The sequence below is a fragment of the Mirounga angustirostris genome, unplaced genomic scaffold (assembly GCF_029215605.1).
Source record: "Mirounga angustirostris isolate CCGP_5_RB_7025 unplaced genomic scaffold, mMirAng1.0.hap1 SCAF_10, whole genome shotgun sequence".
Classification (NCBI taxonomy): domain Eukaryota; kingdom Metazoa; phylum Chordata; class Mammalia; order Carnivora; family Phocidae; genus Mirounga; species Mirounga angustirostris.
Genome location: NW_026991718.1, coordinates 68,573,949 through 68,599,163, shown reverse-complemented (window position 1 = coordinate 68,599,163; position 25,215 = coordinate 68,573,949). Strand labels below are relative to the sequence as shown.

General features: G+C 38.8%; 1 protein-coding gene across 17 annotated transcripts in view; it reads right to left on the bottom strand.

Moving 5' to 3' along the window:
• The window catches only part of NRXN1 (neurexin 1), a 1,136,941-nt gene extending 1,119,094 nt beyond the window's left edge, over positions 1-17,847 (bottom strand). For all 17 annotated transcript variants that reach the window (XM_045885018.2, XM_045885009.2, XM_045885012.2 and 14 more), the window contains exon 1: positions 17,076-17,847. In XM_045885018.2, coding sequence (XP_045740974.1) covers positions 17,076-17,847 — 772 coding nt within the window. The remainder of the gene's footprint in view (positions 1-17,075) is intronic.
• Positions 17,848-25,215: the final 7,368 nt, after the last annotated feature.

Sequence of the window (25,215 nt, the reverse complement as noted above, 5' to 3'; positions counted from 1 at the left end):
CCAAGTATCTTTAGTTCCTATTGAAATCATGATTGGTAAATAACCTGGATATCTGAATAAATTCTTGCCACTTAATTCCAATCTTGCTCTGAATAATTTCAAGGAGGTGATCCATAAAGGCCAGATCTAAGCTAGAAATTATGACTAATGGAAAGATCTAAGTCTTTCCTCTACAGGCTTTTAGCATTTTCTAGAGAAATTTAGTTGCGCGGGGCGCCTGGGTGGCTCAGTCGTTAAGCGTCTGCCTTAGCTCAGGTCATGGTCCCAGGGTCCTGGGATCGAGCCCCTCATCGGGCTCCCTGCTCCGCGGGAAGCCTACTTCTCCCTCTCCCACTCCCCCTGCTTGTGTTCCTCTCTCGCTGTGTCTCTCTCTGTCAAATAAATGAATAAAATCTTTAAAAAAAAAAAAAAAGAAAGTTAGTTGCGCAAGCACCTGAATAGCCTGTGTAGTTGGCTCATGCCAGCTAAATCTTTGAGGAAGATGTAAAAGACCCATTTTGGGTTAGATATGAAAAACTTTATGCAACAAATGCATATTTGGAAGCTGCAAAATGAGCATGCAAATCAATTTATATGCATGGGTGAATGCATATAGATGAGCTATTTTCAAAGTATAGGCATCCTGGTGTAGCATAAGATATCTGTACAAAAGGAATGGGAAGGAGGTGAATTGCTCAGCTTACTCATCCACTTACAATTTTCAATGGAAAATTGCATTGTCAGGTTCCATTATGCCTGCACAAATTTAGACAAATTAAAGACTCAACTAAGTAATTATTGATAACATACACATGTATGAAGTAAAGCAGGGAAGCCTTGTCAGTCATTTGGAACTTCTCAGATGTTTCTAGGAGTTCCATTAGGAAGAGAAAATATTACAAGAATGATAATACACTTGACTACGAAGCCAATTTGAGACACAGCACTGACGTATTCAGCCATCTCTCAAGTTTTGTTTTGGAGAAAGTGAGGGCAGGGGGAGATATTGTAAATGGAACATTAACAGAAATCACTCTGCTGAGAAGAAATATTACATCTGCTTCCAGACCCTGCACCTTATTAGGACCCCTCTGTTAAGTGCCAGGAGAATGATCATACAGCCTGACAAATGGGTACAAGTTAAATAAGTAAATAAATAATCAATCAATCATTCAATCTTTGGAATTATATAGGATTTAAATGCTGTAATTCTCTCTTTTATGATATTCTTCCAGAATATATCCTGAAAGGTTAATGTCATATTTTGTTCTGACAACATGAACATTCTGTTTTTATTTCTGTAACAGAATGTTCAATCTAGAGTGATAATACAAATCCTTGGTAAGTCATATAGTGAGTCTGATCTTCTGAAATGGACTATTAGTTTGACATTTCAAAATCTTATTGAAAATCCCTCAAGATGGAGAGTCACCAACATCCTTCGTTAATCTAGTTTTAGTACTTGCAAATATATTTATCTTACAGCAATTTAGATTTTTTTTCTTTCCTCCCTCTGTGAAGACAATGAAACATCTGATCTTTACAAGTTATTTACTTTTTTTACATAAAAACATACATATATATGTATATATACAATCCTACTGTATGTGTACTATACATACATGTATGTATATTTGCAATTTGATTGTGTTTATGAAACAATATATTTTAACATATTTCATCCTAGTTTATATAGACATATCTCATTTATATTATGCTGTGAGGCATTATATATGGGTCTACCAATGTTTAGTTAGCTAATTACATGTTAATTAATAGTTGAGTTGATTCCACTTATTTGTTTTCACCATTACAGACAACGGCAATATGTATCAGCAATAATGCATTTCTGAGACTTGTTCAGGTAGTTCTGTTAAAAAAATTCCTACAAGGGGAACTGTCGTGTTAAAAGATACACACATTTAAAATTGTCATAGCTACTGTTAAATTGCTCCTAAAAACAGCTGTAGTAACTCACACTCCAACCAAAGATGTACAAGAGCATAAGAGTGCCTGTAATTACCACATCTCTGTCAACACTGTGTACAATCGTGCTCTTTAATTTCAATCAGCTAAGCAAGAAATAATAACCTCATTTTAATTTATTTTGCTTTACTTACTAAGATCAAGCCTCTTTTCTTATACATATTGGCTTACTGTATTTCTCTTTTAAAGAACTGCTTATTTGTTTTCTCTGACCATTATCTTTAATATTTTCTTCTTAAAATCTTGAACTTAATTAAATTTACTAACATTTATTGAGCTCCTACTATGGGCTAGTCTGCTGGCTCTTACTTATATAATAGAGTAATAAACGGGAGTATGAATGCTCTCCCCGGGGACTTAGAATCACATGAAGAAATATGGTGGGGTGTTAAATAACTATAATAAAATGTGTTGAGTGCAATACTATATGAACAAAGATCTGCACAAAGCCAACATTTGCTCTGCAGGAGGGCCAGGGAAGAACGTCAGGGAGAATTTCAGAAAGATCTTTTAGATGAGTCAAGAATGATGGGTAGAATTTCACTCAGGGTGGAGAGAAGGCTTTTGGTCCAGAGAGAATAGCACCAGAAAGGTCTCCAAGACATGTAAATGCAATCATTATTCATAATACAAATAGTGTTGGCTTAGGTCACAAGGTTTCTGTTGGGAGAAAATGGTAAGAAATGAGACTGGAAAGATCAGACACGGATTTTAAAAAGTGCTTGCTTGCCATTCTTAAGAATGTGTGCTTTCTCCTTAATCCTTAAGCCAAAGGAGAAATACTATTTTTAAAGGATCATCCCAATAGTAGAGAAGAATGGCTTTGGGTGGGGAAATGAGGAGTAGTGCTTGGGATTAGGAAAAGTGGTAAAAATTATAACAACAATCCTGATGGGTGAACAGGAAAGGCTGAAACAGTGTATCAGTAGAATCCAGTGAACTTGGTCACTGAGAGCACATGACTATATCTGCTCACACCTGTGACAGCATTTATTGCTTTCATGCAACAAATTCATGCAATCAGGCATGTATCTGCCAGCCTGCTCCACTAGAACGTGACTTCCTTCCCTTTGAATTCTTAGACCAGTGGTGAGGCAAAACATAGTATTTCACCAAAAGATAAAATAACAAGTTTCCCTTGTTCAGTTTATGCCCAAACAAGTATTTGTTAATCTGATGCTTTTTCTACCTATCCTCTATAACTATCTAATGACTCACCACGAACTGTTTTCTTGTGATATGGAAAAATCCAGTGATTGGAGTAATCTGAAATTATGGTAACCTAATTGAAAGTGTGAACAATCCATTAACTATAATTTTTAGATGTCTTTTTTTTTATTCTTATGTTAATCCCCATACATTACATCATTAGTTTTAGATGAAGTGTTCCGTGATTCATTGTTTGTGCATAACACCCAGTGCTCCATGCAGAATGTGCCCTCCTCAATACCCACCACCAGGCTAACCCATCCTCCCACCCCCCTCCCCTCTAGAACCCTCAGTTTGTTTTTCAGAGTCCATCGTCTCTCATGGTTCGTCTACCCCTCCGATTTCCCCCGCTTCATTCTTCCCCTCCCGCTACCTTCTTCTTCTTTTTTTTTTTCTTAACATATATTGCATTATTTGTTTCAGAGGTACAGATCTGTGATTCAACAGTCTCACACAACTCACAGCGCTCACCATAGCACATACCCTCCCCAGTGTCTATCACCCAGTCACCCCATCCCTCCCACCCCACCCCCCACTCCAGCAACCCTCAGCTTGTTTCCAACTATAATTTTTAAAAGGATCCACATGTTTGTCACTCTTTATAGGCACACCACCATACGTGGGTTTTTCAAAAGTAAGGCTCATTTTTACTACAACTGAGGATATCACTAAATGGTACACATGTGCACCCTATTATAGGTCTTCGTACATTGTGATTGATAGTAAGTTTTTTTAATTTATTGTTATGTTAATCACCAGATCATATTTTTGATCCCTGAATATTTTATACCTGTATTTAGGTTTCAACACTTTCATTTGTGCTTCCAAATTTTGTCTTCGAGAGCACTGAGAACACAGATGGGAACTACTACTACATAGGTGCTAAGGTCTCATGGTGTGTAGAACAGCTTTAGTAAGTGGTTTGGAAATGATGAATGGGCAAAAAACACAGGACTCAAAGATGAGACTAGATTTCTGGTTTGTGTAACCTGTTGTACTGAGAAACCATACACATTACAGAGTACCCATGAATAAGTGTTTTTTAATGTTGTGGTTATTTTGGTTTTATTTTCTTTGTTTTGTTTTTAAATAAAAAATTATTTTCAACCTTCTCATCCCATTTTCCTCCAGGAAGAATTCACACCAGTGCCAAAACCCCTTCCGTCCAAAGCTATGTTTCCCAGAGAAAGCGCAACTGACACAGAATAGAAAAGGACAGATACAGGAGGGCATCACGTGGCCATGCTGCCCAAACTTGGGCAGCAGGGCAGGAGCGCCACACCTGGTGGGGCTGGGTTCAGCTTGGGGAGGAAACCCTAGAGAAGGCACAATGAACAAGCAGAAGTGTGAACTGAGTTGAGACACAGGCAGAGGCTGTAACTGGAGCTCCAACACATTCAAGGAAACATGAAACTGGGGCAGTCCGTTGTGCAAAGAGGACGACAAGGGCAGCTGGCTCAAGGCAAGCACAAATATGTGGGCAAAGAACTTGCCCAGAGTGCATTCCAGAGACACCTATGTGCAGCAACAGCAAGTTAAGGCAACTGGGAAGTAATTCATGAACTAACTTCTCTTGTGGCAGTTGATGCCATATTTTATCCAAATGCACCTGTGAATTATAACTTCAGATACTTTTTAAAGCAGTTTTTTCTGTTTGCTTGCTTTTTTTCCCCCCGCCAGTGGATAATTTGGGCTTATTTTTTTGTGGGGGGAGGACTGTTTGGGGCTATTTCCATCTCATATTTGAGAAATTTGTGTGTTAAATGTTTTCCCAAAAGTTTGATTATTTACATAACTGATATAAGAGCTGAAAATGTATTCTGAAGGCCATTTAGTCCAAGCCTCTGACCAGAAAAAGGGAAATCCTAAGCAATTTAAAACTGGCAGTTGTGTATCTAAGCTATTATTAAGGATCTCCAGGAATAGAGATTCACCCATCACTTCTGCTAGCCTGCTCTCACATTTATACTAGAATTACAAGCAAATGCTGTCTTCTCTTTCCTTAGGCCTAAATCAACACACTCTTGTTCAAATCCATTTCCACTGCGTAGTCCTCTGTGGACGAGACAACCGCTGCCAGTTCTCTTTAGTCCAAATTCTTTTTTCTGTTTGTCAACTCATATTTTTCTGGCCTACTTTTCCTGCTAACAAATGCAATGCTATCAAGACTTTTCCCTTTACACAACTCTAGACTGCCTGATCTACAGACACTAGTAAGAGGCAGGTTTTTTTTAAATTGCCAAATAACCACCACCTACTAAGGACTTTAGAAAGCCTCTGCCCAAGATATATATATACATATCTTGATATTTTCAAGATATAATGGGAAATTAGTAAGCCAGATAGGAGCAAAAAGAAAGGTTAGGGAGTCACTGAAAGTGCAGCATGTGATGAACGGAGGGGAGGGCTGTCCCAGGTCTGAGGAACTAAGCATTGGGAGAGCATTAATGAGGGGAGGAAGCAGTGAGTAGCATAAATAAAGCAGGTGGCTATTAGGGCAAGGAGGCTGAATGTCAGATCAGTTTCACAGAAGGGGGATCTAAAACACTTTTAGTTCAGTGAAGACAGCACTCTTTCTCTTAAGCAGATAAAGATAATTCAAGGGGATATTGACTACATGAATTTTATTTCCACTGAGGACATAACAAGAAGAAATTAATTTATGTCAGCAGAGAAAGGATTTTCATTAAATTTAAAGAAGAAATTCTGCCCAGGAAAAGTTATTAAACGTTTAGATGGAATACTGAGAGGGAGAGAAAATGAAATTGCATTAGTTTGTACAGGCACTGTTTAGACACAGGGCAGATTCTCGTACGTGAAAGAGAGTGCGGAGGATGTACATTCAGTTATTATTAAAAAAGAAGGAACTGCAAGTTCAGGGCATGTCCTCAGGAGGTCTCAAAGCCTTGGTATGAAGGCCAGCTTTGCAATTTCCCAGGATGTGAACTGAGTAATTTTAAAAATCTCTCTGTGCCTCGGTTTTCTCAGCTGTAAATTGGGGGAAATCACACCCACTTTATAGGGTTGTGGGAGGATTAAATGAATTAGTATGTATAAAGAGCTTAAAATAGTGCCTGGCACAGGGTATAAGTTATGCAGGGTTTTGCTATTGCTGTTCCTGTTGTTAGTAGGACAAAGTCCAATGACATACTGTCAGAACCTACTAAAGAATGATTCTATTTTATGTGACTAAAATTTTAGATGATAATGTATTTGTCCTGTCTTTTTCTTCCTCTTAGCTCTCCAGTGCAGTCTTAGGGCTAGAAGTCAAGAAATTCATGTTCTAGTCCCCTCTTCCACTAACCAGGTGTGTGATTTTTCTTATTTTAATCCACCAGTTCTTAGTGTTCTGGTTGTTTCAAATTCTGTTCTCTCTCTCTCTCAATTTACCTTCTCCAGCACTCATTTTCTCCCCCAATCATCTTCTTTTCTCCTATTTCCTGTTCCTCTTTCAGTCTTCAGCCTCATTTTCTCAATTATTACACATCTTAAGCTCCACAGCTTCCCTGAGGCCTCATCATCCTTCCATCCTCCATCCCTTGTGGGCGGAAGACACTACAGGATTGTATATTTGGCCCCAATCCAAATCTTTATTGCTTCTATTGAGGATGAAACACAGCATTTTCTGTGTCATACAAATAAGGACTTTGTCCAGGATGGATAACATCTTGGGTCTAGGGGAAGGGGAGGTGCCCATCATTCTTTATTTCTAATGACCTCTGGGAAAGCGCATAGCTCTCAGCTAACAGTCATAGAGGAGTGCCATTCCCAGATGAAGAGTTACTCTAATTCTTGAAGCTCTACCTCTCCCTGTGTTTTTACGAAGGAAATCAATGTCGAGAGTAGAAGAGTAAACAATGGATGAAATTCAAGTGAAAAAAAAATCAGCAACAATAAAAAAACAACTTTAAATGTTATTTGAAGCCAAAAAATAGAAACTGTGATAGAAACAGAAAAGCCATATTATTTTAATTCTACCATTCTAATCTAAACAAAGGTTGAAGTGGCCAGAGGAAGAGAAAATTAATGATGTATGCATCCAAAAATTCTTATATAATGATAGAAACTGACCATCAAGGCATGTTCTGAAACTTACACATGATTCCTTTAAATATTAAAAACTAAAATTCTTATAGATACTCCAACTACTCTGGTAAAAGAAATTTGGGAGCTATTTTTTTTTTTTTTTTTTTACCTAAATCCCTCTTTCAAAATATCCCTGTGGTGGTTGGCTTATTTTGAACGCACTGGGAGCTCATTAAATAAGTTTAACCCCCTAGTTTTCTTACGGATAAAAGTTTTTAAATGTCATTATTAATATTAGCCTAATTTTTGGGGGCGCCTGGGTGGCTCAGTTGGTTAATATTAGCCTAATTTTTTCCATGTGTTTGAATGTAATTATGTCTCATTCCAATAAATAGTTAAATAATAACTATAATTATTTAATAATGATAGTTAAAGTTCCATCAAAGCAATTACTCTTGGTAACTGTCAGAACAATCTTAGAGCAAGACTTAATATGGTTAGATTTTCATATAACCCCCAGGAATAGTTAGGATGTTGTCAATCAATAATATGAAAATGGTACTTTGTAGAAACTTCAAAATCTCGAATCCCATGCCTGATCACGGAAGGTCATTTGTCTTACTATAAGCATAGACTTTTTAGGTTTCTAAGGTCTTGTGTAGAAAAAAATATATATTACATAAACTATTTTAAGTCAAAGACATTATATTTTAATGACATGTTTCACCAATGTATTTGTGAAGATTTTATTTTAACATGATTTCAAGGACTTTAAAAAATCCTTCTCTGCTTCTATTATATAATTTTCTTATATATGTCATATTTTTGTATATATCTCTGTGCTTATACACATACACACAATCATTTATATATGAGAAGTACATGTTTTCACCACTTTAAAAATCTTAGTACTCTATGCCACAGGAAGTTGACCCAATCTTTAAAATAGGGGTTCATAAAAGTATTGTCTTAAACATTTACTTGTGCGTTTGGATCATGAAGTACAGTATATTACTTCCTATTTTTACAGTGTTTTCAGTTGTATAAATTTAGTCCCTTATGCTTCATATGTAACAATTTTAAATAAATAATCCCATTATTTGCTGGAAAAAAAAAATCAGTGCTGCATTCAGATAAGGAGTCTAAGCTGAAAAGGAGTATCTTCCCTATGGCAGCAATTCCCCTTAATTATAGGGAAATATCATTACTTAGAAGAAAAACATGAGTCTTTAATTTCCCTGCCTCTGCTGGGCTGGGGCAGTTCATCCTGCTGAATCCAGCAATGTCTGAGTAACACTTAAACTTAGCTGGTTCCACGTACAACACCCGGTCTTGTTAGGTCACCCACAACAGCAGCTCCTCAACTGTGATCAGTGTTGTTTCTGTTATGGAATGTCATCCACACAGAATTCATTATGTCTATAATTAAATGTAGAAAGCCCCGCCTGATGTTAGGGTGCTCGTGAAGCAACTGTTCTTCTTGGCAGCCCCTCCTCTAACTTTTGGACCACGAGGTCCCTCCTGGGGACCAACCTAAGAAAATGCCATTTGGAGTCACACTGGTTCCTGTAATGTGGCGTCAGTGTATTTCTAATTACAGTCCAGACATTTTTGAGCATAAGTTACTAGACAAGAGTCCAGGTCAGCACTTTGGCTTGCCAGGTCAGACTTGTTCTCCTCCCACTTCTTTCCAATAATAGCATCTCATATATACCAGAAAGAGCTTAGGGAATACATCTTTTTAACTCTAAGAACCGCTCTTGAATTCAGTTTTAGGCAATGTGCTGGGAAGCCAAACTCATCCAAAAAGAGACACTACCTTCTCATTATATAATTTCAATTAAGTGCCCAGTGTACCATCATCTAAACCTTCAGCAGAACCATGTTCTAATTCAGCAAGTTTAAGTGTCTACTTATGTGATGGGGATAGATCTTTGTACTTGTCCTATATCACCATGGATTTTGATAATTTCAATAATGTTATCTCCCAGACTCTAAAGCGGATGTAAATTCTGTGTTGCTTGTTTTGTGAAAACTAAGTATTTTCATTCAGGAGATTAAGAACTGTAATTCTTCAGATGCAATATACTAGGGCTTTACTTCTAGTTACATTAAAGTAAAATCAACCCTTTAAGCATAATATTAATAGAAGGTCAACAAAAGCAGCAAATAAGCAAGTGTTATAGAAACAAAGTGCAATGCATTCTGACAAGCTATTCTGTTTCTTTATTATCATGACATTAGGAAATGGCACTAAATGTAAGGGTCTGCCACAATCTTCAATTCTGAAGGCTTTATTATAAGTCAGCCATTCATATCAGCAGCAAACTGACAACTCAAGAACAAATTCCCAGCATCCACTAGCTGTTTATTAAGTGAAACACACATGTCATATAATGGACAGAGTTGCCTGCTGGGGCAATGGACACACCTGGGCTCAGATTTCAGCTCTGCCATTGAGCTATGGGACTTTTGGCAAGGCAGCTTTTCTAATCCACAATTTTCTCCTCTGTAAAATGGGAATTTTATAAAACCTATCAAGTAGGATGTTATAGAAATAAATAAAGCTAAGACGGACAAAGCATACTGTACAATGCTTTTCACTCAGTAAGCACTAAATGATAATTATAATAACTTATGATTCTAAACAGAATAATTTCAAATTGTATTCAAACACAAAAGATGCTTATGGCACCAAGAAAGGAGGGACATCTAGTGCACCTTTTGAAATAATTTTATGCCTAATATTTTGGGGGGAGAAATCACGTATATTTGTAGATTTAGAGAATATTATGAGAGTTATGGTTAGACTGGTAATTTTTTTTCCAATATCCCAACAATCATTCAAATTATTGAGCTCTTACAACATACTCATCATTCAATCACTTAAAATTCCAGTAACTGAATCATCCTAATTGGAAAACTTACATTGCTTGAATGTGTTGGTAGGACTTTAGTTCAATAGTTGCAAATTTTATCTGTGTTATCTCTATTTTATCTATGTGTTATCTCTATTACAAAAGGCACAAGAAATTGGAAACAAATTAAAAGGTGTACCGCTGTTTAAAACAGAATACTCCCCTTACCCTTAAAATTTACTCATATATACATATACTTGCTTTCTAGAATGTTACAAATATTTGACTCTTTTGCCTACTATTTTAAAGTACAGATTTCCATTAAGAATTCCTTCATAAAGTGCATTTTCATATGTATTTAGGGTATGAATAGGTACACACTACATGTATTCATTGAGCATCATTCTTTTATAATCTGAAGGATTTTTTTTAAAGTAGAGCATATATAAAGTATCTTATGTGTACATACTTATGTATAGATACTTTATGTATGTAAATCTTTAGTGTATATACAGTTCAGTGAATCTTTACAAATATATATACCCATATAAACATCACCCAGATCATGTGAAAGGTTCCACAGTGCCCTCTATTAGTCAATACCACTAAAAGGTAACCCCATTCTGAACTTTATCATCATAGATCAGCTGTATCTGTTTTGAACTTCATATAAATAGAATCATGTAATATGCACTCATTTAGCTGCTGCCTTATTTATTTCATTTGTTCAGATTTTACAAAGAAAGAACAAGGTAACAAATGCCCTCTTTACTCAGGTTGTCTGTACCAAGGTATCACTGTGTAATAAGAAAACTCTAACAAATCTTATATATACTATTGGATATAAATGATATAAACTTCATCTAAAATGACCCCAACATAGATTTATAGAAACATGTTTAACATTTCCACTATTAACATTTACAACACTTTAGAGCCATCTACCCTGCTGCCATTAGATATTTCTTTCCAAAGTTCATGTTTTTCTGGGAGTTTACCCCTATTAACTACTCATAATCTGAAATAGGTTAGCAGAAGGTCGCGATATATTAGTTGCCTGATTATGTGTTTCTCAATTTACAAACTCGAAAACTGAAATACAGAACATTAGTGATCTTACTCTACTTTTAACAGTGATTTAGAGGCAATGCCACATCTGGAATTTAGTTGTTCAAACACCTTACCACATTCTGTTTACACACATTGTGTAAATAACATGGCAAGAAAAGAATCTGAGAGAGCACTGCACCCATTCCCATGTTCCAGTAGAAACACATGGGATCTATGCTTAAGAGAAGAAAACAAAACAAAACCAACAAAAAAAAAGCCATGCAATTTCTGAAGAGCTCTGATACAAGTAGCCAAAAAACTTTTTTTTTCCCAAAACCTAAGTGGGACATTTTAAGACTTACTATTTAGCAAAGACCAAGAAATTTACCAAGTCCTGTGTTTTGAGTAATGGAAAAGGGACTGAGCCATAAAATTATACATAAGTGCACAAGAAAAAAGTATATGAGGTTTGCATAATATTGTTTTGTACAACAAACTCCAAACTTTTAGAATATGTGTTCAAGTGAGCATGAACTCAAAACTTTTAGAGTGCAAAAATGATTTATTCTGAATTATATCAAATACACGTGTGCACTTATCAAAAAAAGTTTGCAAAGAAAGTTCAAACAGCAGCTTTATATCTCCAGAATAAAACAAAGCATAAGTATCTATGATACTTAATTTTCAGTGAATATTTATAGGAGTTAACCCTGCATGCAGTATGGCCACCAAATGTTTATTGAGAAAAGAATACAGAATGTGGTCAGTGACTGTTTTTCAGGAACCAGTGTAGCTCAGGGTGCTGATTCTCACAATACAGCTAAGAATAACATAAATATTATATAGTATTAGTCCTTTCTTATTTTTTATCAGTTTATTATCACATTTCATCTAAAGGTATCCAAAACTGGAACATGATTTCACTGGCATATATGTAAATTTATGCTAAAAACATGATCTGTTTATAATAACTATAGGAATGTCTTAAGCTTTTAAAGCTCGAATATATTACCTAGCTTCTCTGCAGATACATGTAAATAACTTTAACTTATAGGAGAGCCTCAAAGACAAATCATAAATAGGACAGGTCCATTAGATATCTCTATCTACACACTGGAATAAATACAGTAAGCATCACTATTTAAGTATAGGATTGAGATGAATACATGTATTAGTTTATATGGAGGGTGATAGTTTTTACAAATGCTTTTGTGTTAAAGGCTTTCTTAATAAAAATTATCAAATAGAATAAATAAAAAATTAAGTACCTACGTAATATTTTTCTTTATTGCAGCAGTTAAAATATCGAAAGCCTAGACTCAATCAACCAATATATACTGTCACAAGAAAGGCATGTTGAGCAAGGTTCTTGAAGGATACAACATAGAATGACATTCATTGCCAATGGGCTCAAGAAGCCTATAGATTTGCTAGGCTTATCTGAGGAAACCACATGATAATCCACAGAAAGGGTTCTGATACATTTTACAGATGGAACCAAGTGTTCCTAACAATGAATGGCCTTAGATTTCTATATATAACCAACCTGACAAAGATTCTAAGTTCCTTAAAGAATCTTGTTTTTCGCTATGTCCCCCTCGTTCGGTCTACAGCTTACAGTGGGTGCTTAAACTAATTCTGCTGACTGACAGAAATTAATGTTTTCTCTTTTACTCTGGCCCCCTATCAATGTGTTCCCTACACAGTAGCCAGAGTGACATTTTTGAAATATAAATTTGATAATGGCTCCCTCCTCCCCACCTTCCACACTAAACTCCTTCCATTATTTTTCCATCACTTTTACCATAAAGATTCAAATCCTTGATATGGTCTAGAAGGCCCCAAAAGACCTGGCCCTACTCCTCTATGAGCTCCATACTCAAGGGTCTTCTCTCAGTTGCTTGAATATGCCAGGACACTCCTATACCAGGCTTTTGTACCTAGTATTTCTCCTCTGCATTTACATGGTTAACTCCTCATCTCTCAGATTTTAAACCTCAATCTTCAGGGAAACCTTTTTTGATTAGGTTAGTTCACACTATTTTAAGTTCTCACAATACCATGTATCTGTCCTCCAGAATACATACCACCATTTTAAGTTTCCATTTATTTTTAAATAACTATGTCTCCTCATTGGAATGCAAGGTCTAGCAAGGTAGGAAGTATTTCTGAGAGTTTACTCACCATTTTTTTTACCTGAGCCTGCTACTCGGACACATACAAAGCATTCAATCAGTATTTGTTGAATAAAAAATAAATGTAGAAATGACGAGGTGAATATGGTTCTTTATCTGGTCACATTAGTAAAGTCATAGAAAGCATGGGCTTTGTTAAGTGACATCTATCACACTACCATGTTTAGTAATATTTAGTAATTAGCCATTGTAAGAGTATGTGTTTATGGTCATTTACATAGAGAAAGTAAATAAAAGTGGCACTCCAGAGTCTAGTATGAAATTTTAATATGTGACCCTAAAATGCATGAAACCTGGATATCATTTTTAAAAGTATAACTTCCCTTCTCATTGATCAGCCTTTTATTCTCATTTTTAAGCTGGGCAGCCATGGAATTCACTAATTCTTTTAAGCTGCTAAGAAACTATTAGTCCTCTTCAGTAGAAACTTATTAAATAATAATGGTCCTGGGGCACTTAGATGAGTACGATTCACTGAAAAAGCTATGTACCTCATAAGCATCCATCATTCAGGAAAGATGACATTCTTGGATACTGAAGTTCTGAGGCTCATTTTCAGGGTCAAAGAACTTAAGTGATACATAGGTTAGTCCTATTGCATCAGCCATTTATACATAATTTTTTTCTCTTGAATAATGCCTGAACCTGAAAAAATATCCATACTCGTAAAATGGAAATCTTATTCAGCGGGAAAAGATAATACAGGGCTCGAGAATGAGAGTGCCTGCACTTTTGTGTGAGTTCTGCCACTAACCTGGTCATGACACATAACCTTTCTTGTGTTCTACTGCCATCACTACATAAATAAACAAACAAACAAATAAATAAATAAAACTTGCTAGGCTTGAATAAATTACAGTAAGGATGAATCTGAGCTCATTAAATAAAAATATTCTAGAAAACCATAGATGCAGAAGTTGTTGCAAGACATTCTGGGCCAGAAAAATAAATAGAGAAAGAATATGATTATTGTCTTTTTTAGTAGTTCTTACTGTATTTTTAATATGAAGGCAACTAAATAATATTAGACTTTATTAAGTTAAAAAAGAAATTGTGGTTAGAACTAGATGTAATTTGAATCTTGTTTAATGTTTGCTGTTAATTTTTTTTCCTAAATTTTCTCTAATGAATGTGGATTTGTTTTTAAATTAGTTTTTAAAAAGAATGTGACATTCAGTGTAAATACTGGCCAGAGGCAGGGCTCTGCTCATACTTCATCTGAACAGAAACCATCTATCCCTGGCCATCAATACATGATTGGTGTTGGGAGAGGCATCCATTCTCAATTATTTAACAGTCACTTGACACATATGAAATAGAGAAAATACAGAAACTGGAGCCCATCCTTCTGGGCAGATCGACTCTGCCTTTATCACTCCATCTCCCATTTCTGTGATAATCAAAAGAATCCAGCCTTTTGTTTTCCTTTCATGACTAGTGATGATCTTTGCACTCCGTTTTCAGATCAAATTTTCAAAACGAATCAATGCTCCAGAACCATCCTGATGGATTTTCTTTTCCGAATTGAATTACCTTAAGCATCAGGTACTATATTGTTCAATTATGTATCTTGGTAATTCCAAATTCTTCCTCTTATGGAAAGAGCCTATCCACTGGCAAAATAAAATGCATTTCAGAAACATCTAATTCTGCTTCTCTTCAACATATTACTTTTGCCATGCTTTCTCCACTCTTAAGTGTTCCTGATTATGCATGATCCCTGGATCCCTACATTTAAAATGCACAAGAAAATAAAAATTTTAATTTAAAACACCTCCCACACAGAACAAGCTGTCATTGTGTCATATTTGTTTCCTAATTTAAGGAAGGAAGTTATATCTCATGTGTCCTTCATTAAATTGTCTGCTCTGTATTTTAAAGTGGCATTGGGATACGTAGAGCAATTTTTCCCATAAAATAATGTTCATTTTTAAAAATGTATTTCTATTAATCAGTGCAGAGGTATGGAGTTCCAAATTATAATATAGCAAATCATCATATGTACCTGATATTTCATTCAAGATTTACAATTAAATTAGATATGGGAGAGGAAAAACATGTCCTGTTTTATTTTGGTAAAACCTAACTATAAAGCCTGGTACTAAATCCATGGAAATTTACTGGCCAAGCTGAAGTGTAGTATAGGCCATGGAAGACAGTCTTCTATAATTACTTAAGCCAAAACATAATGAAAACAAAAACCTTCATGAAGGGAGAGAATAATAAAATAACCCTTTACTTTTTTTCCATAAACCCATAAAGGCTACAGAACTCTTCTTTCCCTCTGACCAGCTTTTTTCTTCCTAACAAACTCCCTTTGCTATTTAAACAATTACAAATTTTATCAAGTCTTCATTTCTCTTCAAGTCAGATGAGAGAGAACTGCCAAGTCTAATAAGATTTACAAGGGCTAGTTCCTCTTAGCAGTGTCAGCAAAAAAAAAAAGGAGACATTATACAATAAAATTCAGCCACACATTGAGCTTTTGTCCTCACAGCTTTCAAAATCAGATTTAATAATTCATCTTTTAAAAAACATTTGCAGCTGTAAATGTCATTTATCCTGTGCTGTCTTGATTTGACCCATACGCTATCTACTTTAAACCCTGACACCTCTCCGCTCAGCCACAGATCCATGCCTCATCTTTTTCATATCAGTCACTTTCTGCTCATAGGCTTTTCGGTATTTATACAATATTTTTCCTTGGTCATTGCCATGTAGCAATATTGGAGACACATGAATGACTGAATTTTATTTATTAAGGGGAGAAAATAAAACTTAGGTATGATTTTTTTTTCATTCCACACTTTCAATCCTTAAAAACAACAGAAATTACAGGTTAGCCTCCACTGCTCAGATAAATATCATTAGCTAAATGTACTCAGAGAAATCTCTTGCAATCCTTCATATGCATCCCCTGTTTATTAGCCTACAGAAGATTCCCAGTCCAACAACGTCTAAATTTCTGTGTTATTTATCTTCCCAAGACATTTGCTAATTAAGAAATATGTTATTTGATCTCTAACATTTCTAAATATTAGCTGACCTGTCTTCCACTTCAAGAAATCACAGAAAAATCACATAATTTTTCCTAAGCTGACAAATGTTGGACTTGGACATAACCACAGAAAATAACATTAATTCCAAGAACCCTTCTCCTTCTAATCCCATGGCCCCCTTTTTCCACAACCAGGAGCAGGACCTTATACTTTATTTATAAAAGGCAAAGCAGTTCCTATGAATCCTGTTCCCCGTCTGTCCTTTACCACGAATAACAAACGGGGAGACTCTCAACCATAGCGAACCTCTCCCGCACTTCCTTCTCCACCAAATGTGCGCCCAATCTTCTAGATGCTTGTCTGCATCTTAGGGGAAACATCTGTGTATTTTACAGACTTAGAGGTGGTAGAGGAAAGCACAGCGGTTATTCAGGCGGGCCATGGCCCAGTGAAGTTAGGGAGCAGCCTGACAAAGAACCCGGGGAATCTGAAGAGGAGAGGTCATCCTCCTCGCCGCCTGGAAGTAAGCGGAGTTGGCACCGAGGGTTCCCAGGAGAGAACTGAACCTGGAAACGGTGCTGCCCAACCACGAAGAGGAGCTGTGGCGGGTGACAAGGCAGAGACGCCCCCCACAGGTCTTCCCCTCGAAAGCAGCTGAAACACACGGTCCAGAGGAGGAAGACCCCATGCACCGGCCGCCCCGCCGGCCTCGCCCTGCCTCCCCGCGCCCTGCCCAGGCCGAGGCGCCCGGTGAGTCAGGCGTCGGGCCTTACCTTGGCTGCAGTCCTTGCCGCGGAAGCCGGTTCGCGAGCAGTCGCACACCGCCTGGTCGTCCACCACGGAGCACACGCCTCCGTTGAGGCACACCCCGCCCTCGCCCTCCTCACCCGCCTCGCACGGGCTCCCCCCACCGCTGTTGGGCTGCTCGTCGTCCAGCTTCACCTCGCCGCTGTCCACCGGCAGGGCCTGGGAGGAGTTGACCCTCACGTCGCGAATCCACCCTCGGAAGGGCTCTCGCTCCCTCACAGAGGCCCGCGTCAGCTTGAGCGCCGCAGCGCGCAGTTCCGGGGGCAGCCCGCCCACAAAGAGGCCGCTGAACACCGTCATGTCCCTGCGCTTGGACTTGACCTCCACCCACTTGGCCTCCACCTGGTCGATGAAGAGCGTGGTGTTGCGGAACTGCCGGCGGATACGCACGTTGTGCCACGCGCCGTCGTTGACCGGCGTGTCAGCCAGGAGCGTGGCGGGCTCCGCGCAGAAGATGGAGAAGCTGAGCTGCAGGCGGCCGCCGCGCGTCAGAATGAGCTCCAGGAAGTCGCAGAAGCCCTCGTCGTCGAAGTAGAGCACGAGGCCGCGCGCGCTGCGCGTCTTGAGCTGGAAGCTCATCTCGCTCTCGCAGCAGGCGTTCCACTTGGGGAAGCGCGTCCACTGGCCCTCAGCGCCCGGGAACTCCAGCCCGCTGCCCAGCTCTGCCCAGCAGCCCAGGAGCAGCAGCGAGAGGCACAGGAGAAAGCAGCCCCCGCGCTGGAGAAGCGCCGTCCCCATGCTCGGGGCTGGGGTGCGGCGGGGGGGTGCCGGGGCCGACAGGGTCAAAATGGTCCTGGACACCGTGATGTAGAAATAAGGGTCCGGAAACAAGTAGGGTGAAGGGGTGGGCAGGAGGGGGAGGGATGCACCCTCCTTTGTCTAGCTCTTTTTTTCTTCTTCTTCTTCCAGCAACCCCTCCCTCTCTCCCGATAGTCCCCTCCCAACTGGAAAACGTAGACCCCAGTGGTACAGGGCAGCAGCAGATCTTCCAGACCAAAGGGAGGATACACTGTGGAAGCAACGTTCTGGAAAAGGCGTTAACAGAAGGTCAAGGGAAGTCACTTATCCATTTGAGTCCGATGACCTAGTTCAAGGGCATCAGTGGTGTCAAGAGAGGCTTCACTCCTCAAATACTATTTTCTGCCAGGTACCATCAGTGGTACCGGGCAAAAGCGAAGCAGATAGAGTCTGTTCAGAATACTTTTCAGGGAAGTACAAGAAAGCCAGCAATGAACCAGGATCCTTGGATACCTCAAGTGTTTCTCCGCCAGATGTGGTGTCCCAAACCGGAAGGAAGAGACAGGTTCCTTGCCTCTTTACGGCACCACTTAACCCCCGAGTAGCTTCAAAGGCCTGCTTCTTGTCATATCATGGACTTCCTGAACCACTGTAGCCAACGCAGAATTCCTTATGCATGGCCTCACAGGATGGATTTTACTTCTCTTTTTCCCCTCCCCAACAGTAGGGTTCGAACCCAGAAGCTGTGGAATAGCCAAAAGCTGTTAGATGTCACAACAGCTCCTCTTCTTTCCTCTCTCCCTCTGCAAGGCCAAGCTAAGATGCCAGCATATCAATTGGTTGTGTGTTGATGATGCATTTTGGTTTTGTCTTTTTATAAGGACCCAGAAAATCTGCAGAGAATTAAAATAAAAATTAAGTTCTAAAATCATTTATAGTATCATATAAATCATTATTCAGCTCAGAAACCAGGTGCATAACTAGAGCTGTTAGGAAGCCAGAGTTAACCTTACTGGAAAGGGCTTATTTATCCTGATCTATCAAGGAAGACCTAATATCTCCTAATAGTTAATATTGCACTTTTACAATCAGTCATTACACCCTTGCAGTTTATTATAACTGTTAATAGGTAGACCTCTCAGAATTTTATAGAGATATGCTTATGGTTATCTCTTACTTTTTCTGAGAAAGTTTAATTTTTTTTAATATGAAAAGGGGAGGAAAAAGGCCCTTTTAAGGACTTCTACTTAATCATGTGTACTGATAACATGGACAATAAAAATACAACCTAGTCAAATCTCAGTTAATACAGATTTTAAAACAGGCAAAGCAGATCAAACTGTGACTGGAAGCTGCTGGCTTGGATTTGTTTAGCATTCTTACCATTTTATGTTTTTCAGAGAAAAAATATCGATAGTTTCTTGGGAACCTCTTTTAAATTTCAAACAAGTATTTTCCTCCTTTTATTAAAGGAATAATCTGTTATAGGAGAAGACATCTAACTGGAGTCTTATCTATTTGGGGCAGCATTTATGTCTCAATTGCCATAATATTAATTCCTCTAAAGATGGGTAAAGTATTTGATATTTTGCCAAACAGTGTAGTGATCTTAACTCCTCTTCAAGTCCTTTATCTGGATGTCAGCTCTTAGAATTTGTGTGGTCAGAACAGCAGTTGGCATGTGTGTCACCTTAGCTGCTAAGATTCCAGAATGCTAGAATATAAAATCATATCTTTGAATCACTCACTATAAAATCACCTCTTTATTTAACCCTAATCTGGCAGGTTCCTGAAATAGTACAGAAATCATAAGTAGTGAGTTGTTTTTAAGTTGTTTTTTGTTTGTTTGTTTTTTTACCAAAAACATTACTCTCACATTTTGACAAAAAAAAAAAAATCACAAATGGTTCATCTGGTCATGTCAAGCAAACACATGCATTTCCCTCAGCATTTCCCACTATACCACATCCCCCTCCCCTGCACGCACATACACAACATGCACACACATTTATTGCCTGGACACAGAAGCTCACTATCCAATTAACACTTTTTTTTTTCCCCTACAAGCTGAAACTAGCAGTAATTTATGGCACCGCATTGTGCTGCTCCTCCTCCATGGAGGGAGCTGAGAGCATTTCTCTTCAGTACAGAGCAATCCCTACAGGTGTCAGCTGAGAGCCACCACCAAGCTAGGGGATCCCACTTCAAGTTCCTCCCCAGATGAAATTGATGACTGCTTCTCTCTTTTTCAACACACACACAACACAACACATACACATGCATACACATTGCCCAGTAGAAATAAAACAGAAATAAAAATCTCAGTTGCTTATTTATTATGGCTGATACATTCCACACCATCAGCAATCACCAGCCATATCTTGTCTACCTCTGTGCCAAGCCCAAGAAAGGTGCTCTTAAAAATCATCCTAAGATAGCGTATTATTCAATAAACTCTCAATATACTCTCATTTTTTAAGTGGACTCGGGCATCTGACAATTTTTCAGTCGTTTGCAAAATAAATCTGGAATTTTAAGATCAAGAGTAGTGCTTTGAAACCATCCAGAAGCTTATGTGTTAGAAAACCTTTGTGTGTTTGTGTGTGTGTGTGTGTGTGTGTCTCAATTGGAGCTAATTATTTTATTAATTAATATTACATGGATCACAAAACCTTTCTTCACCCCTCTCTCCTGCCCTCCTCCACTAATGCATACCTTGACAATTTTTTTAAGGGATATAGAGTGGGGAGAACACATATATATTCAGGGGAGGTCAACTGACTCTCCCAGTTCTTAGAGGAAGCTCATTGTGTGTGTGAGAGTATCTGTATTTATATGGAGAAAGGATTCTCTCTCTAGGTGCCGGAAAAACCTGGTGAGTTCACAAATTAGAGGATGAAATAAAAGGATCTGAAAAACAACCTTACTGCAGCCAAAGGAAGAAGCGCTCTAATTCAAAAGCAGACTAACAGCCTCATTAATCTTTTCTTTCATTTCTAGAATCAAATTCATTCCCAAGCCACTGGAAGGATCGATACAGTATGCTGATCCGCTGCAGTTGCATCTATTTTAATATGTTTATAACACACATACAGATATGCACACATATCTTTCCATGCATCCTTCAATATATACCATTGCAAAGAACCTGAAATCTTTGGGATAATTTTGAGAAGTGCTTTTTCCCCCCTCGCTTTTGCAAAGTCCCTCAATACCAATGCACACCCAAATTCTCCCTGGCTTTCCCGCCCAGTCTCTAAGCTCCATCTCTAATACCAGTGCAGTTTCTTGGAGCCTGGAGTCAACTGCACAAATTAAGGATAGGCACAGCATGGGGCTGATGGGGAAGGGAAATAAAGATGTAGATACAGATATATTTTATTGCTTTGGTTTCTAACTTCTCTGTTTTCTTTCTTTTGCTAATAAATCGCTGCATTCAGCCTTTAAGTTACTACCTCAGTTCCACCATCTCATCTACTTGCCATCTATTTAAAAATCTTCAAGCAAAACAACGAAGATCTATACTCCTCCACCCTCCCACCACCCATCCTTCCTTGTGCATTTGTGGCAGATTCTGGCTCAGTTACTAGGGGGAAACATATCCTTCTCCAGGTTGCCTCGCCCCATCCCCTCCCCCAACCCAAATTGAGCTTCTTTACCTGCCCGGTTATTCCCCTTAGCTCGACCCAGAGCCTGAAGCATGCATCGGTCAAAGCGAATTTCCTGAGGTCTGTGGATAAGGCGACTGCCGCTGCCTTTTCAGAGGCGTCAGGCTTGAGCGTCTATCTCCAGGAGTGCGGGAGGGGAAAACAGGCAACGGAGGGGAGCAGGAGGAGGAGGAAGAGAGGCAAAGAGCTGGGAAGGAGGAGGCGGTGGTAGAGCCTGAGAAGGCTGGGTTACGTGACGCCGGGTGCTGTCCTTCTGAAAGAGAAGGGCGGAGCTGAGCTCTCCGCAGTACCATGGAGAGCGGCGGGCCGTCCTCAGGCGGGAATACTGGTGGGTTCGGCCCGCGGGCACAGCCCCTCCAGGTCGGGATGCTGCGGAGCGAGGTGTTTATACCTTTGCTTCGTCCCTTTGCAGGGGAAGCCCGATCCTGGAGGCGGGGACCTGCCGCAAGAGCTTCTAACTTGTCACCACCCACCCTCCCCCGAAAGACAGAGAGAACCAGAGAACCACGTAGCCTACTGAGCATGCCCAGGCCCCTGCTAGACCCACGGAAACCTGTGTGGAGATTCCACTTCTCCGGGATTTAGTCGTGATTGGGCGAGGGTACCTGAAAGGGTGCCAGGGAAGAGCTTGGCAGCTAAAAGGAAGGGGGCAAAGAGTTAGTGATTAAGATGAGCTCGGGTTTTACTTGCGCGCTTTGGTCTCGTGTTTGGACCCCTTGAAAAGCTGCAGCTTTTCGAGGAACGCAGGGACAGGCAAGATTCACACAGTCGCTGGCATTCCCCCAGATCCAACGTCCCTGCCCCACCCCTTACTGTGGTCCTAGCCTGAGTGATCTCTGCAAACCTTCACGATCTGCCTAGGCTGTGCAAGAAGACGTAAGAAGGACCTACCGGGCTAACGCGCCAACTTGGAGACCAGACTCAAGTCTGTCTGACAGGGTGCTTTCTGCGACAGCCTCTTGTCTTCCCCCAGTTTTCCGTGCTCTGCCTTGGCCACGGACATTCCGAGCTGAACCAAGTTCTCTACCTGTTTAAGTCTTCTCTCCGTCTCCTCCTTTCTTTTGCAGCTGGTAAAACCTGGAGGAAGTGAAACTCCATGCGAAGCTCTAACCAAATCACTGGGCATGCCCAGTAGGCATTGCTGGGTTTGGTGACAAAGGAGTTAACTCTCAGGAAGCTTACAGAATAGGTGGTAGAAAAGTCCGAAGTGTGTGGCTTTAAATTACAGTTTGAGTGCTACGGACATTTAAATTCCTAACCCTATTATATTCCTACACTGGGTTAGTTTTAGAGCAGAAACAGCAGACATATTTATTTCAACACCACAACCCTAACAGCTCCAGCCTCAAATGCTATAGGATAAGACTATTTTCTCCCTCTAGGCCCTATAAAGCAAGACTGTAAGAAACAGACAAATTCAGGAGTACTGAAATAATATACATTCCACATGCAATATTCTTTTCCTTCCAAAGAAACCATAACTCATTCCTATGATAAGCGTATTTATACTTTCACTATCTTTGTAAAAGAGTCTAAATAACGTGAAGGCAGGAACCACAAGTTTTATTATTTTTATTGCCCTTAAAAAGGTAGTGTGTCATGTAATTAAGTGTATGGGAACTAGAATCAGGTTGCCTGGGCTTGAATTCCATATCTGCCATTATTAGCTGTGACCTTAGGTAAGATGCTTAACCTTACAATGCCTCAGGCACCTCATCTGTAAAATGGATATATTAATAGCTCCTACATCTGTTTGATGTTGTGAAGATCAAATAAGTGGACATAAGATATTTAGAATTGTGTTGAGTATATACCAGCTATTTTTATTAGTTTCAAACCTATTCTGTTCTGTTTGACTCAATGGAAGTCACTTCTCTGAAATCTAGATTTCTTGGCTTTAAAATAGGAATACTAGTGATTGCCAACTCATTCCATAGGATTTCTAAGGGAATGAACTGAAATAATAACTGTTAACATGACTTTTAAAAACATAAATGAAATTTTAAATAATGTAGAGTTAAGTCTCAAAAATAGTACCTGATCTAAGGTTATGCAGTCATTAAGTGAACTTGGACCCCCCCCAAAATAGCCTACTTAATTCAGGGTCTTTTTAAACAAATTTTCTACCATTTACCTGTAGGTTCTAGAGCAAACAGCACATAAGATATACCCATATGTGTCTATTATAGAGGTAAACCATGCTGCAAAAGTAAATGGAATACACAACCAATCTTTAAGAATTGAATCTAAAGTTTCTATGATGTCCCTCAGATCTTGTATGTATATTTACCAGTGAATCCTATGGTGATGGCAGATTTCTACATGCACTCCTAGGAGTCAAAGCCCTATCTCTTACCTGGAATCATTACAAAAAAATTCAATTGCTACTATTGCATATAACCCGAACAATCATTAGTTTATTTAATTTTGCCCTTGTAAATTTTTGTCTTATCTTCAGTCGAGCTACACAGAGCTTTCATTGGATCATAGTTTTAATTGGGCTCTCTTCTGTGGCTGTGATTCAAAGGTGCAATAAAATTCTTATTCCTCATATATAAGTTTTAAAACAAAACTCCTCTGTGCCCACCCCTTACACACACACACACACACACACACAATCTAAACTGAGGACTTACATTATGTGCTGCCACTTCTGATTTGCAATTATCAGATTTAAAGTAACTACTGTATCTAATCTAAAGAACATGAACAGCCACAAGATCTGTTTGGGTTTTTTTCAGTTAATATGCAGAGGGGAAACTATCAGTATGTGCTTAGAATGGAAAAAAAATCAAAACATAATTTAGTGATAAAAGTTCTTTATTCTAAAGTATGACTTCCTGTGTTGCTTCTACATAAATAGCTCCAACTTTTTGGGACTTAGTTTCCTCATCAGCAAAATAGGGATAATGGTATCTCACTTCATAAGATTTGATGAAGATAATGCCAATGTTTAATGTTAAGTGCCTACTCCATGCCAAACAGCACTCCAAGTGCTTTACTTACATTAACTTAGTTTATCACTCAAAACAACCCTATGAGGTAAATTCTAGAATTTCACTCATTTTGCCAGTGAGAAATGTGAAGCACAGAACGACTGACCCACTCAAGGTCTCACCTAGCAGGTATAAGTGCAAGGAAGGATACAAACTCATGCCTGTGATGTTAAACCCCTTGTTACATGCCTTTCATCAAATGATCAAATATACCTAGCACACTGCTTGGCACAATGCAGATGCTAATGAATGTTAATTCCTTTCTTCCTTCCTAAGAGTTTCATCAAGAGGAATCTGAGAAACTAAATAGTCAACTTCTGAATGTTGTAATGTCATTCTTAGTGACAAATACCTTATGAAACATCTTAATGAAAACAGGTGAGATGTTTTTAATGTTATTTTGTTGTTCTTGTTGTTATTGTTGTTTGTGGGTAAAATGGAAAATTATTCCTATAGATCTAATTTTGAGGCAATTTAACATTTGTCAGAGCAATCTAGTATTTTTCTAGAAAGGTGAAAACTAGGGTTAATTCCTCTCAAGTCACCTTAGAGAATCTACCAATTTTAGGCTACAGTAATGTGTGAAAGATTTTAACTCCTGCCCCTTGCTACCACTCAGAACAAATGAGATAATTGTGAAATCAAGGTGGTTGTTTATGATTATGTCTGATTGGGAGAATTTCTGACAACCCAAATATGGAAAC